The sequence below is a fragment of the Chiloscyllium plagiosum genome, unplaced genomic scaffold, assembly GCF_037043375.1.
Source record: "Chiloscyllium plagiosum isolate Xiang-an unplaced genomic scaffold, Cpla_swu_hap1 HiC_scaffold_14, whole genome shotgun sequence".
In the NCBI taxonomy this organism is placed as follows: Eukaryota; Metazoa; Chordata; class Chondrichthyes; order Orectolobiformes; family Hemiscylliidae; genus Chiloscyllium; species Chiloscyllium plagiosum.
In genome coordinates, this window is record NW_028270152.1 from 75,121,331 (window position 1) to 75,139,404 (window position 18,074).

At 41.5% G+C, this 18,074-nt stretch overlaps 1 protein-coding gene across 2 annotated transcripts in view; it reads right to left on the minus strand.

Moving 5' to 3' along the window:
• Window positions 1-18,074, minus strand: part of ip6k1 (inositol hexakisphosphate kinase 1) — an 80,163-nt gene that overhangs the window by 38,624 nt on the left and 23,465 nt on the right. Inside the window, exon 2 of one of the 2 annotated variants that reach the window (XM_043708457.2) lies at window positions 11,180-11,566. In XM_043708457.2, the coding sequence (XP_043564392.1) occupies window positions 11,180-11,402 (223 nt within the window). In that variant the 5' untranslated portion in view covers window positions 11,403-11,566. Of the gene's footprint in view, window positions 1-11,179; window positions 11,567-18,074 lie in introns of those variants that run through there. The other variant, XM_087994542.1, reaches the window with a different exon arrangement.

Sequence of the window (18,074 nt, forward strand, 5' to 3'; positions counted from 1 at the left end):
GATCTTTTCTGCAGATCGGCACTTTTAAAGCCCTAATTTTAGAAGATGGGATCAGTTTAATTGTTAAGCTTCAGTTCTTGCTGAATAAGGCTTTTAGCCTGCAGCATAAACGAATGCTCAGATGGCAACAAACAGCAATAAACAAAGCAATAATGCAATTAGCACTGTACCACACCCCCCAGTGTTCGAGGTGCTGCAGGCATCTTCTCCCATTCCAAGAAACGAACCAAAATAGAACTCCTTTCACAGACACCAACACAGTTTCTGCTATCACAGAACATACCAAGAGATTAAAAGGGGGCATTCTCTCTATCTCCCACTCAAAATGTACTAAAGTATGATACAATTAACACACTGGAGCCAAATCTGAAATGCGGAGACAAAAGCAAAGCCAAAATGAGTTGCCAGGGGAAGTGCTGGAGGCTGGTGCAATTACACTTAAAAAGGCAACTGGATGGGTAAATTCATCAGAAGGGTTTAAAAGGATATGGCAAATGGGGCTAAATTAGCTTAGGATATCTGGTTGGCATGGACAGGTTGGACTGAAGGGTCTGATTTCATGCTGTACATCTCTATGACTATGATAAAATATGCACTGAGTTTGCATTACTGCAGACAAATCATTGGTTTGATTTGATTTATTATTGTCATACATACTGAGATAGTGAAAAGTATCGTTTTGCTGCTAACCAGACAAATCACATTTTAATAAATACATCAGGGTAGTAGAACAGAATGCAGAATATAGTGTTACAGGTGCAGACAAAGATCAACTTCAATCCATTCATAACAGCGGGAAGAAGCTGTTGGTATGCATTTTCAAACTTTTATATCTTCTGTCCGAATGAAGAGGGTGGAAGAGAGTATAACTGGGTTGGGAGGGGTCTTTGATTACTTTGGTTGCTTTCTTGAGGCAGTGTATACAGAGCTAATGGATGGAAGGCTGGTTTCCATGATGGATCGGGCTGCATTCACAACTCTAATTTCTTGCAGGCTTACACAGAGCAGTTGCCATACCAAGCTATGACGTATACGGACAGGATGCTTTTTATGGCGCATCTATACATGATCACTGGTGATGAGATTAATTACAGCTATTTTGAGATAGGAATGTAATTTTTTTTGTTTTCATTGAGTTTTAATCCGTGTACACCTAGACAAGAGAAAGATTTGATGGCCTAGCTATCGCATATACATTGTGTGTCTCCCACAGTCCCAGTTAAGCAATACCTTCAATGTAATGAACCCTAACAAATATTTTCTTTCTAGTGTAATATAAAAACAGGCATTTGGCCCAACTATTCTGCACTGGTAGTTACAAACCAAATCAGTATCCTCCCATTCTTTGCACCTCTACCCAGCCTTTCATCATTTCTTTCTGTTTACTTTGTCCCTTCGAGGGCAACATAGCTGAGCCAAATCATTACTATATTCAGGATGGCACATGCTGATATTTTTCACTGAGATTCAACACATCATGCCTAATTATACATTCCTATCCATAGCTTGGGGTTGCTGAGCCCAATTATGTTTTCCTAGCTTCTACAGCAACTGAAAATGCTGAGCTGAGCCCTGCAACCCTGCCAGGTGTCTGTGCTCCTCCACCTCTAGATCCACTTGCAGATATGTGACTTTTATTGCTCTGCGATTGATGGATTTGGCTGTCACAATGCTAAACACTCAAATTCTCTCCTTAAACCCTATCACCATTCTCTCTCTCCTTCTTTAAGTCACTTCTTAAATCATGCCTCTGACAACTTTCAGTCAACTGTCAACATCCCAATCTGACAGACTCATTTGCCAGTATTTGGCCCATACCCCTCTAAACCCTTCCTATTCATGCACCATCCAGATGCCTTTTAAAATGTTGCAATTTTACCCGCCACTGCTACTTCTCTGGCAGCTCGTTTCATCCTCTCCGTGAAAAAGTTATCCCTCAGATCCTTCTTAAATTTTTTCCCTTTCACCTTAAAAAAGGTGCCCTTTAGTTTCACCCACCCTAGGAAAAGGACCTTTGCTAATCACCCTATCCATGCCACTCATGACTTTATAAAGCTCTATTAAGTCACCTCTCAGCCTCTGAGTCCATTACATCGATCCCTAAAAGTTGCCACCCAGGTTGATCGTGCTGTTGTTAGGGCGGCATACGGTGGTAGAGGGACTGAGTTCTAGAGCCGTAATGTAATGTTGCAACTATACAAAACGCTTGCGTATAGTCTGGTCGCCTCATTACAGGAAGAATGTGGAACCTTTGGAAAAGGTGCAGAGGAGATTTACCAGGATGTTGCCTGGTCTGGAGGGAAGGTGGGTCTGTTCTCATTGGAAAGAAGGAGTCTAAGAGGGGATTTGGTAGCGACATACAAGATGATCAGAGGATTAGATAGGGCAGACAGTGAAAGTCTTTTTCCTAGGATGATGAGGGGGCAGAATTACGAATTGAGAGGTGACAGATTTAAGACATATGTCAGAGGCAGGTTCTTTACTCAGAGAATGGTAAGGGTGTTGAATGCTCTGCCTGCCAATGTAGTTACTCAGCCAAATTAGGGAGATTTAAACAATCCTTGGATAAGCATATGGATGAGGATAGGATAGTGTAGGGGGATGAGCTTAGATTAGTTCACAGGTCGGTGCAACATCGAGGGCTGAAGGGCCTGTTCTGCATTGTATTGTGTGTTCTATGATGCTCTAGGGAAACAAGCCCCAACCTATTCAGGCTCTCCCTCCAGTCCCGGCAACTTCCTTGTAAATCTTTTCTGCATCCTTTCAAGTTTAAAAACATCCTTCCTACAGAAGTGGTCTCACCAATGTCCTGGAAGGCTGGAACATGCTGTCCCGACCCATACACTCAATGCTCTGACCAATGAAGACAAGTGCGCCAAATGCCTTCTTCACCACCCTGTCTACCTGCGACTCCTCTTTCAAGAAACTATACAACTGCATTCGTAGGTCTCTTTGTTCGGCAACACACCCCAGGGCGTGGATGCAGTTAGAAACTCTCCTGAACTATGAAGCGAGTTTAAATGTGGGTGTATCAAGCATGAGCCTGACAGCACACTAACAATACAAAATCTTTTAGGGAGAACTACCAGGTTATCTCACTTCAAAAGGATGCAACCCATTATTCCAGATCAAGTTAATCTTTCAGGGTACTCAATGCTTTTAAGATGGCGAAAGTGAGGACTCCAGATGCTGGAGATTAGAGTCAAGATTAGAGTGGCACTGGAAATGCACAGCAGGTCAGGCAGCATCTGAGGAGCAGGAAAATTGGCATTTCAGGCAGGAGCCCTTCATCAGGAATTCCTGATGAAAGGGTCCTGTGCGAAACGCTGACTTTCCTGCTCCTCGGATGCTGCCTGACCGGTTGTGCATTTCCAGTGCCACTTTAATCTTGATTCCAATGCTTTTAAAATGTCAGCTTTCCTGGACACTTTCTATCTGAGGAATAGTTTCAAAATGGCCTGTGCAAGCCTTTTCAAAGAAATAAATAACCAAATTAGGTTCTGATTAGAGTTTGTAACATCTGGCTTACAAAGTGTTTAAGTCTTCCTAGTTGCATTATCTCACTGTGGGTCAAGTTATACTAGATCGATCATGAAGTCATTATAGGTTAGAACAGAGTTAAACATTTACAATCACCTCCCAAAAAGTCCTTTGGTGATCCTGAATGTGCAAGTTACAGGTTAAGGTAATAAGTGGCAACTTTAGAAGACTGACAATATTTGGAAGTGCCAGTTGGAGCAATCAGATGTCAGGCCAGCAGACCCTAAACATCAATTTATACTGTGCATATTTAGAGCCTTATAAGTATTGAACCATCCCAACACACTTCATAGGAACACAAGAACCAGGATGATCTCGGCATAATTTAGCAGACAATAGTAAGACCCAAAGATGTCTTAAGCGGTCCATCCAGTGCTGGCAATAAATGCCTAAACCAGTTATCCATAATAACTTTTAAATACGATAACTCTTGGACAGCAGTGAATGGAGGTGAGGGCTGTACCAGGTGAATGGCTGGGGTGAGAGACAGACTGTTGGCTTTGTTCAGAACTAAGACACTGAAAACACAGCAACAATCTTGACCCATGTACTGATCCAGGGTGGTAACTGGCCTGGATATTAGGTCTGAATTCCTGTTCATCAAATGAACTGCGTCAATGAATCTCGAACACGAATCTTATTAATTGTAGAGTATTGACATAATGCTTTATCCAAAATATGTCACCTCAGAATGTACAGCATTCATTCAGTGCTGTGCTGAAGTGTCAACCTAGATTATATGCTCCAGTCATAGAGATGCACAGCATGGAAACAGACCATTCGGTCCAAACCGTCCATGCTGACCAGATATCCCAACCCAATCTAGTCCCACCTGCCACCTGCCAGCACCTGGCTCATATCCCTCCAAACACTTCCTATTCATATACCCATCCAAATGCCTCTTAAAAATTGCAATTGTACCAGCCTCCACCACATCCTCTGGCAGCTCATGCCATACATGTACCACCCTCTGTGTGGAAACGTTGCCCCTTAGATCTCTTTTATATCTTTCCCCTCTCACCCTAAACCTATGCCCTCTCGTTCTGGACTCCCCAATCCCAGGGAAAAGACTATGTCTATTTATCCTATCCATGTCCCTCATAATTTTGTAAACGTCTATAAGGTCACCCCTCAGCCTCCAATGCTCCAGGGAAAACAGCCCCAGCCTGTTCAGCCTTTCCCTGTAGCTCAGATCCTCCAACCCTGGCAACATCTTTGTAAATCTTTTCTGAACCCTTTCAAGTTTCACAACATCTTTCCGATAGGAAGGAGACCAGAATTGCATGCAATATTCCAACAGCGGCCTGACCAACGTCCTGTACAGCTGCAACATGACCTCCCAACTCCTGTACTCAATACTCTGACAAATAAAGAAAAGCATACCAAATGGCTTCTTCACTATCCTATCTACCTGCAACTCCACTTTCAAGGAGCTATGAACCTGCACTCCAAGGTCTCTTTGTTCAGCAACACTCCCTAGGACCTTACCATTAAGTGTATAAGTCCTGCTAAGATTTGCTTTCCCAAAATGCAGCATCTCACATTTATCTGAATTAAACTCCATCTGCCACTTCTCAGCCCATTGGCCCATCTGGTCCAGATCCTGCTGTATTTGCTGTATCTTAGCTGTCCACTACACCTCCAATTTTGGTGTCATCTGCAAACTTACTAACTGTCCTTGTGGGATTGGTGATTTTATTTCCCAAGTCAAGATTCCTTTTTATTAGGGAGCATTTATATGAGAGTCCAAATAGGAGTTCTGTTTATAGCCTCTTCTAAGCCAGAAATCACTTGTGCTTCCACGACTGTGGGATATTGCTTGAGAAAGTGGTTACCTAATACTTCATCTAGCTGCTCAGATAAACCAAAATTAACCCGACTGGGAATTGACTATTCAAGCATCTGTAGGCCAAGTCAAAAGGTTCCACCAGATCCTTGGCTTGTCTGTCATCATATGGCAAAATAGTTGGCCTCCACTCAAACACAGACAACAACAGCGTATTCAGATTCAGCTGAGCTCAGCTCATTTGGAATGGTGGGCACAGTTCCTGACCCTAGAGGCTTTGGGACATTCACACTCCCTTTCAACAAGACATAGTCTGGGGATGCTCAATAAGATGGTATTGATTAATACTGACATGCAACCCAAACAAAGAACTTTCACTAGCATCATGTGCAGCTCATGAGATCTTTGCAAACATTGAAAATGGCTGAAATGGTACTGATCTACATTAATAGGTTGTGAAGAGTCACAAGTCTACTGCCCCAAACAATGGCCTAAGGACCATGAACTCTGCTACTTTGGCCCACAAAGCTGAAAGTTTTTATAGTTTCAATGATTACTCCATGGTTTCTGCAGTTTTGAATTTCATGGACTTTAAAATTTGGGATGGGACAAAGGGTCTAGGGGAATCTGTACTTGGAGCTCCTCCAATTCTGGTGAACTCAGCTTTGCTGGGTACTAAGATCAGTTTGTATCGCCAGCACGATATCGATAGATTGACGTTAACAGGATTTGAAATTTGGGGGGAATTCCATGACATAAATCAAACAGAACTAGAGGGCATAGGTTTAGGGTGAAAGGGGAAAGATATAATAGAGACCTACGGGACAACGTTTTCACACAGAGGGTGGTACAGGTATGGAATGAGCTGCCAGAGGATGTGGTGGAGGCTGGTACAATTGCAACATTCAAGAGGCATTTGGATGGGTCTATGAATAGGAAGGGTTTGGAGGGATATGGGCCGGGTGCTGGCAGGTGGGACTAGATTGGGTTGGGTTATCTGGTTGGCATGGACGGTTGGACCGAAGCGTCTGTTTCCACGCTGTACATCTCTATGACTCTACTGTTTACACTATAAAAGATCCATGACATATTGACAGGTAGGACCGGCTAAAAACTAAGTAACAATGCATCTTGGATCATATTTATACTCCGAATATAAAATCCTGTATTATTTAATAGAATCAGGAAGCAGAGATAGGTGATTGTGTGGGCCACCATGCCAGTTTTCCATCTGCCGAATGGCTATTGTTGCCACAAATTTATAAACAAAGTCTTGGTACAATTTAAGACAATGACAATTTTCAGCTTTTGACAATGTCACAATAACCACTTTACCAAAACAGAAATTGCTGGAAAAGCTCAGTAGGTCTAGCAGCTTCTGTGAAGAGAAATCAAAGTTAATGTTTCGAGTTAGGTGACCCTTCCTCAGAACCCCTCCAGTTCTGAGGGAGGGTCATTGGACCCAAAATGTTAATTCTGATTCTCCTCCCAGATGCTGCCAGACTTACTGAGCTTTTCCAGCAACTGCTGTTTTGGTTTCTGATTTACAGCATCCGCAGTTCTTTCAGTTTTTACAACAACCACTTTGTTGCAGACCACATGCAGTTATTATTTGTAGTTATTTGCATTTCCTTAGAATTTCATCCATGATGCATCTCTCCAATCTGAGAATTCACATATATACTTGAGTGTAGATGCTTTTGTTCCTATACTGCCAAATAAAGCACGATATTTACAAATAAATCTACTTATTAAGATGAAGGATTTGAGCGATGGGGAATATAAAAAGCCAAGTACATCACTAGTGAAATGCGGGGTGAAGTTTGTTCTGCCTTACCTCATCCAACACTCACAGGCCAGAACTGGAGGTGTTAATTACAGGATGAAGCTATGCCATATGAAATTCTTTTTATAGGTATAGCATAAATGAATACACCCAAACACTATCCCTCCCATCTCTTCCTGGGTAGTACCATTCATAATATTGCTCATTCTATTATAACTCAAGCTTAAGCTCAGGAGTGAATTTTCTAACTCTCATATCAATGACCATGTGTCCATTAGGACCTGATTGATTAGATTAGATTAGATTACATTACAGTATGGAAACAGGCCCTTCGGCCCAACAAGTCCACACCGACCCGCCGAAGCGCAACCCACCCATACCCCTACATTTACCCCTATACCTAACACTACGGGCAATTTAGCATGGCCGATTCACCTGACCTGCACATCTTTGGACTGTGGGAGGAAACCGGAGCACCCGGAGGAAACCCACGCAGACATGGGGAGAACGTGCAAACTCCACACAGTCAGTCGCCTGAGTCGGGAATTGAACCCGGGTCTCTGGCGCTGCGAGGCAGCAGTGCTAACCACTGTGCCACCGTGCCGCCCAAATTATATTAGGGGGACATTAACAGCCAGTGGGTTAAGTATTCATGCAAATACATGTGAACATACAAATTGGGAGTAGGAGTAGGTTTGTTCCTATTGGATTGTTCCTAGTCCTATATATCCCTCTCATCCCCTTGTTTATCAAGAACCTGTCTACCTCATTGCATCAGTTTAGGTTGGATTCGACCTCAAACAGAAGAGATGAAAGGCCAGCTCCCTTCGATGCATCATCCAAGCTAAGTATTTCACGTGACCCAACGGCAGCTTGGGACACATTGTTTTACTTCCACTTGAAGTCGTTTATTGTCACTAAACTCCATCATTTGCATGGATTAAATCTGCACTGCTGAAGTAATTCATTGGTAACAAAGCTCCTTGGGATGCCTTAAAGACATTATATTTGTTATATAAATACAGGCTCTCTCTTGAGTTATAACCAAATTGGTAACATCCTGGAACAGCTTCCATCAGGTTGGCCCAAGATGATGACGCTGGTTCTAGAAAGTAGTTCATTTAGGATGTAGGTTAGGAGGAATTTTATCACTCAAAGTGGTGAATTTGCAATTTTCTAGTTCAGAAGGCTGAGGAGGCTATTATTAAATATATTCAAAGATATTGATAAATTTCAAAGATATCAATGGAAATGGCTACAGTGTGGAAAAGTAGTGTTGAAAAGTAGGAGATCAGTAATATTCACATTGAATGTTTCTATGTTCAATTAACCTCCAACACACTGCTTTTAAAGAACTGGAAGGTCTGTCACTAAACTAACATCACAGGCTTGCAGATCTAAACATGCACCAGCAAACAAAGGCAGTGCCACAAATAGCAATGTCGACTAATTGCTGTGTAATGTATTCTTAGCATTCTTTAGTCAAAGCATGCCCACTTTTCTAATTTGGGATGCACTACTGATATTACATTGCAGAATGGTATTTGCAGCTTTGTGTAGAGCATTCTGGCATGGCTATCCTAACTCGCATATTGTGTTTTACAGTTTCTGCCACCTAATGTCTCAAATAATCAAGAAATCAAGGTTGCTGAATGCTGCTATGAATAAATCAGCTGATCAGTCTCAATAGCAGGTGAACTTGTCCTTGATGCCCAGAAATTATGCAGGATTGAATCTTGTTTTAAAAAAAGTGCATCTGAGATTTAGATTATGTAATAAAGTGTAGTCCTAGATCATACATTCAAAAATCGCCATGTTAAGATAATTAATTTCTGCAAGGGTTGACAAGACAAAGACTAGAACTAGACTCAAAGTGTGGAAAATCAAGAGTCATTCTTGATTCTATCCATCCTCCCCACCTACACGTATGTGTGTGACATAGCTAACTGTGGATTGCATGAGGCTCAGCTCTGATGTGCCAATACTCAAAAGTTCTATGACTACCTATCATGGCCCTGACATGAATAAAGGGCATTTAGGTTTAGCTAGACAAAATCATAGTTCAACCTAGACTCAATACCAGATAAGGAATCTGACAACACAGAAACTATGGTGAGGTCAAGAGAGGTAGTGAACACGTAGAACTAAGCGCTGTCTATGTGCTTGCGGAACTGACCCCTATGTTTCCAAGTAGTGACATGGAGATAAGGAAGAAGAAAAAGTCATAAGGAGGATTCCAAGGTTAGGAGGAACAGGGTAGGAGAACCCATTGCTGAAAAGCATACCAAATATGCTTGTCCAGAGTAGGAAGGTTCTCTCAGTATAGTAAGCAGGTTTTCAGTAGGAACTAGTTGGTAGCCTGTTGTTCTGTAATTTTTTGAGTTTTTAAATTTATGACCAACCAGCACTCATTTCTTTGAAAAAAGATTTATGACATTAGAATCAAGTTATATTAAGTACTGGCATGATTCCCAATGTGAAGGTTCTTAAACACACTCAGCCTGATACCCACGAATAGGGGTTAAAGGAGTTGATATTTTAATTTCAAGACTCAAAAGAAGAAATACAGACATGAATTTGATAATTCTTTGGGATTCAATTCTTTATTTTAATTTAGGTTCAATTAGCCATGTTTTAAATTTGGGCATATCCTCAATGTCTTGAGAATGTTTTGGCAAAACATATATATTGTCCAAGTTTTTACATTCAAGGACTTTGGAGGAGAAAGGGAAATTAGAGGTTTGACAATAGTCTCTAAGAGTGGTCCAGATGATTTTTTTTTGAGAATTTGGGTTGCGATGGCAATTTTGAACATAAGGAGCTCAGTAAATATCAAAGGGGCTCAGTGTCCATCAGAAAATGACGAGTTTTATACTGATTTTGCTGATCACAGCTGGGGTCAACAATGAAGCACAAAACTCTTACTGCAGCGGGACTGGACAGGGAGAAGAGCAACACTCAGTCAGTGTTTCTGTTCTTACCCACCAAATCCCACAGCAGGGTAGAGCCTTTGTGCAAAAAACTGGTGAATCATAGAATCCCTACAGTGTGGAAACTGGCCCTTCGGCCCAACAAGTCCACACTGACCCTCCGAAGACCATTCCACCAAACCCATTCCCCATTACTTTACATATACCTCTGATTAATGCATCTAGCCTACACATCCCTGAACACTATGAGCAATTTAGCATGGCCAATTAATCTGACCTGTGCATCTTTAGACTGTGGGAGAAAACCAGAGCACCCGGAGGAAACCCACTTGGACGTGGGGAGAATGTGCAAATTCCACACAGACAGTTGCCTGAGGCTGGAATTGAACTTGGGTCCCTGGCACTGAGAGGCAGCAGTGCTAACCACAGAGCCACCGTGCGGTGAGCAGAGGATAAGGCTGCATCGAGCAGGAGGTCCAAACCTTGGCTCTGGAACAACTTGGAGCTCCAGTATTTCAATCCAGTTTGTACTTCAATTTCATACCTGCTGGTCAGTCAATTGGTTTGAAGCTGATCAATTTACAGGTTTGGAAGAGTGGTTGCTTCATTGGTGGATAAATCGCGAACAAGAACACTAAGAGCTACTGTTACCAGCAACTTGGAAATTAACAAAAGGCACAAAATCAAAAGTTTGGACATCCTTATCACAATACATTTGGTACTAATATAGACAATTGAATATAACTGGAACTGAGAGTTCGGTGAATATAACATTTGTATACTGAAAATCTGAAGTTTGACTGAAAGGGCTGACGTACTATTTTGAAACATGATTCTTGTCCACCTCTGCAATGCTCAGACTAATTTATCACCTCTACAACCATGATTTAGTGACGTGACTTAAATACAGGACTATTTAAAGGAGAAACATGCAGAGTTCAGCAGATTCAGTAAACAGTCAACTGTTCCTATTTCAAACAGATAATGAATACCTTCACTCAATCTGAACTATCCCAAATCAAGCAAAGAAAATGTTTCTTGGATGTGCATTTAAATTTCCTGCACTGATGTTAAACAAGAATCTGATAGATTGGTACTGTAGAACTAACTTTAACTGCATGACATGAAACATCTCACCTTTGTACTCTGGAGTAAATTCTTTCATTTCTGGTGGAAGCGACTCATAGAATCGCTGCTCCCGGCTGATGAGTGGTTTACAAACTGTGTGATCGTCATAGCGCATCATGCTGGTGTGTCCGCCAACTTGGTGAATGAAAGGCTCCAAGAGTACTCCTTTGCTACTCTCTGGAACTGTGTTGTTACCATATTTCCCCACTTCCATGGTGTCCAAAAGGCACATCGCGTTACTGGGCCGCAGCTCAGAGGAGACATAGAGCACAGCACATACGCCTGGCTTCACTGGGAGGTGATATTTATGGACCAGAGGACAAGCCGCCCAAGGACCAAGAAGCGTCAGGGAAGAACAGCTCAAAACTTTCTAACAGCGGTGGTCAATGCTTATTTCTGAAAGAGAAAAGGGAGAAAGGAAAAACAGTTTGAAATCCATCAATCCCTGGCATCAGCTTCCAACCTCTGGGATGGAGGCTGATCAACAACTTTCTTTTTATTAAATTAACAAAAGTCCTTTTTGTAAGGAGTCAGTGTGAGATGTTACTGGACAATCCTTATCCAATTCCAAGTGGGCACAAAACTAATGAGTCTATCATTCATTGAGAGACCACAGGATAGCCTCACCTGCAGCAGTTAGAATGTTCTTCTCAGTTGGAGTAGAAGTATGCATAAAAGTAAGAGTATGTGGTCCAGGTAAACCTTACTAAAAGGTGTTAGTGAGGCCACATCTGGAGTACAAAGAGCAGTTTTGGTCCCGTTAATTCAAGTAGATATCATTTCATTGGAGGCAGTTCAGAGAATACTCACTAGGATTATTCCTGGTATGAAGGAATTGCCTTATGAACAAAGATTAAACAGGTTCAGACTCTTACTCATTGGAATGAGAGGTGACTTCATTGAAACATATAGGATTCTTCAGGGGCTTGACAGGGTAAATACTGAGAGACAGTTTCCACTGGGAGAGCCTAGGACCAGGTGGCTTAAAATCAGAATAAAGGGGTGCCAATTTAAGACTGAGACGAGGAGGAATTGTTCCTTTCAGAGGGTCGAAGGTCTATGGAACTCCTTGCCACAGAGATTTATGGGGGCTATGGCTAAGATAGATAAGATTCTTGAACAGTGGGGAAATCAAAGGTTATGGGGCAAATACAAGAAAGATGATGTTTGGGGTGTTGGATCAGCCATGATTCTACTGAATGGCAGAGCAGGCCAACGGGCTGAATCACCTATTCCTCTTTCTATTCCCTATGGTCTTGTGTTGGCTCACAGACTCCAACAAGTTTGACTCAGCATTCCTACCATTATGCAATGCTGAAACTCAGTCTCTATAGTGAAGTGTAGCTTTTCCACAATATCTCTCTCTCTCACACACACACACACACACACACACACACACACACACACACACAAACCAGGTCAAAAGATGCCAACTAGGACAAGTAGCAGCAACACGAAGAAAAATGACATGGACAACAGATCAGTCAAATCAGGATCAACGTCAACTACAGAATGATTGCTGTATTATAAACGTTAGCTGAGAAGTGCGTTTCAAAGTTTGGAGTACATTCCAGAATAATCAACTTCTTTTTTTGCTGCAGATATGGAAACAAATGTTCTTTGTATTGGCAGGAGCTGGAATATCAAAGATCCATAAATGACTAGCAGTCAACTGTGACTGGTGAACTAAGTGATGATGCAAGATACTTATAAAAGTAGCACTACAGATACAACAGGTCTACAGTTTATACAGATGACAGCAGTCTATTTTTAAAAATGACTGGCAAGTCTCCTGTGGAAAGTGAGATGATACACTCTTCTAAAACAATGGAGTGCTACAATATTTCATATGGAAAATTATCTTGCTAAAGAGGAACTGTAATAAGAAGTCAAATTATTTAAATTATTAAACTGTTGGATTTCATACAATTCAGTTTATGATATTGTTAATCCAAATCTTGAAGGAACTATAACTTACCCCAATTGACATTCGGACACTAAAACTGATGTTTTCAGTACCTGCAACTAATTACCAGAATTCCATTGCTCTCATTCTTTCAGATACAGTTAAGAAAAACTCTACTGCCAAAGCACTATCGGGACTGCTCACCTTCATCCCACCCCTATCTGACCTGCTGAAATTTTAAGAACCTTGTTCAGATTCATACCCAAAAACCTAAATACTCTATTTGGTGACAGTTCTCCTCTTCTCCAGCAGATCTCATTCCCACCCCAGTTATACACGTTCCATGAGCTTCGACTAGTTCAAATCACTGTACATGTATCACAACTTGTGCAATTTTTCTTGTGCTAATCAAAAAGCAACACAGTTTTATACAAAAAATATTTCATAAAATAATAGTTATAGTTTGTATTATAGAAAGTGAATATCCTCCACACACTCCACTACATGCAAAAGAATGGTTCCAGGTCACTAAGGTGCTTGTCTGTTCAATATTGGCAGAATATATCAACATCATGGTGGAAATTCACATCAACTCACATCTAGTCAGCTTGAATTATAAAACTGATTCCTTGTTAAAACTGCTGGTGGCAGGAAACAGCAAACTTTCGGAAATCAGGGAGAATAGGGTCAGACTCATTGATGCTGACACATAGTAACTAGCGAAAACTGGTGTGCGGGAGGACAATAAGTGCATACAGAAGAAAACTTGACAAAGTAGTTAAACACTAGAAAACAACTATATTTAAACAGAGTTGACATGTATATTTTTAAAGAGAGCTTTATGTTAGTTAACCACACTCTACAAAACCACTGATCACTAGCTCCACATTTTTATACAATTCACACCCAATTAACATATCCATCACCTACTTCCTCATTCCATTAAATTTCAGGTATGCCTTCCAATATTGTGTGATAACAAAGACATCTTAAAAAAAATTATCCTAACTAAAAACAGACAAGTGGTCAACAGAGAATACAAGGAAATGCATGGTTACATCAAGTGAAAAGTGAAAATTGCCAGTCCTAGAGGCAGCTCTCTAATGACAGAGTGTGTTCAACTGGATGGTCATCACACCTCAGGCAAGAAACATTCAGAAAGCAGGACCTTCAAGGTGATCTTAGTCGGTATGGGAATTGAACCTGTGCTATTGGCATCACACCATGTCATAAACTATATGTCAAGGACATAATGGAGAATAAACAGTCAGTTGTTAGGTTTCCTTTAGCTGGGATTAACATTATGGAAAAACTTTTGTCTACATGAATAGAGTCATTGAGAGGCATAGCATAGAAACAGACCCTTTGGTCCAACTCATCCATGTCGACCAGATACTTTGACAGTGCAACAACTTCGATGCCTAAGCAGATTGGTAAAGCATTCCAACAATTCCATGGGTCAATTAACTCAGGACAGTCCAGAATTCTTATCGGAGACACTGTACTGATATAGTGACACTGTGAGATATAGTGACACCAGAAGTTAGGCCCCCATAAACACATGTTTGTCAGAATTTCTCTTACCTAGGGTCAAAATATTAGATTTAACTTTAGAACTTTTCTGAAATTATCAGAATAGCAGCATTCTGAAAATTATTACTGGTCCAATGCAGAATAGTTGGGCAGCAGGGCAGTTTAGTGGTTAGCACTGCTGCCTCACGGCATCAGGGACCCGGGTTCAATTCTAGCCTCGGGCAACTGTGTGTGGAGTTTGCACATTCTCCCCGTGTCTGCGCGAGTTTCTTTCAGGTGCTCCAATTTCCACCCACAATCCAAAGATGCGCAGGTTGGGTGAATTGGCCGTCCTAAACTGCCCATAATGTTTGGTATGTGTAGGTTAGGTGCATTAGTCAGGGGTAAAAAAGGATAATAGGGTAGGGGAACGGGTCTGGGTGGTTTACTCTTCAGGAGGTCAGTGTGGACTTGTTGGGCCGAAGGGCCCACACTGTATGGATTCCAAGAGTTAAGGGAAAATATTAAAAAATTTAAATTTAAGCTCCTTTCAAACTCTCAAACAAAACAAGTAATAATGACAGAAAACAAAATCAATACTGTCACTGGGATTTCAGTGCATGGTCAGTCACACAGTGCTCAGTAGCCTGTGCACTATGCACCCACACACCGGTCACTAAACTGCTCCTGAGAAATTCCTGGGTAGCTTTTGCCCCCTTCACCATCATCTTCTCCAGGGCGATGAGAAAAAGGGAAACAAATCTGAAAGGACTGTTTCTGTACTGTACATCTCTATGACTCTACAAATGCAGCTGTTCCAAATGACACCCACATCCCGGGAATTAAACAAAAAAAAAACAAATTTGAGAGATTTCAAACCTAACTTGTCAGCAGCTGTGTCATGAGCAGCTAATGATGAACCTCGGTGTGGGGGGGGGGGGGGGGGGGGGGGGGAGGGGGGGGGAGAGGAGAGGAGAGGAGTGAGGCCTTGTGAGATGTGGTTTCAAAATGACATGTTTCAATCGTGATATTTCATATCCAAATCAACAAATTTATAGTCCCAGACATGAAGCAGTCAGCTTCAGTACAGGGCCTAGATTGACCCACTAATTAACTAACTGGGATTGTTCTCATTCTGGAGTAGAGTGGTGCTGGAAAAGGATGAAGGGCTTTTGCTCAAAATGTTGATTTTCCTGCTCCTCGGATGCTGCCTGAACTGCTGTGCTTTTCCAGCACCACTCTACTCCAGAATCTAGTTTCCGGCATCTGCAGTCATTGTTTTTACCTGGGATTATTCTCATTCAGTTCCAGAACATGGAACCCAATATTTTGGTTTTGGGTGGTCTTAGATAGTATGAAGCTTACCAGTATTCTGAATTAGTTACCGATGTTAAAATCTATGTATGACTGATCAGAGCTCTCACTCTGCACATCTATACACAAGATCTCTGGATTTCTTAATGTTGATCAGTGGATGCAGATTTCTCAGCAGCTTCAATCAAGACTCAAACATTCCAAAGAATTTCTAAATGTTAAAGCATCTGGTGCACAGAAAGCAAAATTCAGGTTTTTAGTAACATATATTGGTTTAAGCCCGATTCCTCTTACATTATGCTGGCACTCATATACTAACAGCATGCAGTGGAAGCAAGAAACAGCACATGGACTGGTGGTTTAATATACAAAAAAAAACTTGCTTGCATTGCATTGGAGAGTTCCTACATGTACCTTTGGTACAAACACTACAATCAATTGGAGAGAAAACGTGTATTGCTGGGGCCTTCATATGCATGAGATAGCTTTAACTTTTGCCTTCAGCCTGATCTCTTCAATGTCAGGATCACTCGAGCAGGTACCTGAAAGCCTGTGTCCAGACAAACTTTGTAAAATCCACTTTGTAAGTAGTAGTTACATGGACAGTACTCCTATCACAAGTGCCCGCTCTTTTCCGACATCCCTGCAATGTATCAATTCCCATTTGGAGGCCACCATCTCATCAAATAGTGTGCTTGAAATCCTAATCACTCAGATTGCAATAAAATTCTCTTCCATGTCACCCCGGTCCCTTTTCCACCCAATTCTGTCACCTTAGATTTGGACCTTGCGGCTTTAAACCCTTTAGTTACTAGTAACATTGTTGACTCTTTCTGACTCTTATAACCTCTGTTCTATTTATAAAGTCCAGGATCTTATAAATTTGATAAACTACTTCGTTAACATGTCCTGCTATCTTCAAAGATTTGAGCATCAACACTCAGGTCACTGTTGTTGTCCCTCCTTAAGAATTGCAACATTTAATTTGTATTGTCTCTTCTCATTCTTTCCTAAATGTATTACCTTTACTTTGCCCACATTGAATTCAATCTGTCATATGTTTTGTCCATTTCACCCAGCCTTTGTCCTATGACCTTTTGCCCTTCATCATCTTTCCTTCATTCTCACTTTAGAATGTTCTCATTTATCCTTGTGCTTATAACTTCTATAATCTTTCACTCCTCCTCAGCCATTTTTCAAGTTCATTTCAAATGACTTTTTTATTTTGTTAAATGCAAAATTACTTCATTCTGTTTTTAAGCTATGTCTGAAATCTTTTTCCAGTGACTTTGGGCACCTTCTCAGGATACACGAGGAGCACAACCTCTCTCTCCACATTGCAAACCAGGTCACATTCAATCGTAATCTGGCTCAATGGTTAGCACTGCTGCCTCACAGCACCAGGGACCTGGGTTCGATTCCAGTCTTAGGCAACTGTCTATGTGGAGTTTGCACAGAGTCTGTGCTGGCCTCCTCTGTGCTCCAGTTTTGTCCCACAATCCAAAAATGTGCAGTTTAGGTGAATTGGCTGTGCTCAATTGCCCATAGTGGTCAGGGATGTGTAGATTAGTGCATTAGTCAGGGGTAAATAGAAGGTAGGAGGACTGGGCCTGGGTGGATTACTCTTCGGAGGGTCGGTGTGGACTTGTTGGGACGAAGGGCCTGTTTCCACCCTGTAGCGGTTCTATGATAACCATGGCTACCTTAGTGGTAATGATGAGCCCATTCACGTTGCTTTTCATTGTCCTGCGTAGTTTACAGTCAAGTACAAAAGAATTAATATCAAATCCAGCTTTTGGCTCATTCAGAGGCTCAGTATTAATGCTTCGGCTAAGCTGGATTTTCCATTCAAAGAAGGCAAAATATAACAAACCGCTGCAATTACAGGATCACTTTCAAGCTCACATAGACAACCAGCCTGATCCTTTAAGCCAAGGGGAAACAGGAAACCACTCCAATGAAATAAAACCGAGGGCAAATTACAACACTTGTAACTCCATATTCAAACTGAACATCTCACAACTGCGTGTAGAACTGGCACAGAGTCTTGGACTACTATTTTGTCAATGAGATCCATTCCCCGAAACCCTTTAAAATTAGGGTATGGAATTAAAGCAACAGTGTAAGTTACCAACAATACTTTGCTGAGTTTGGCTTATTGCAAATTGGTGG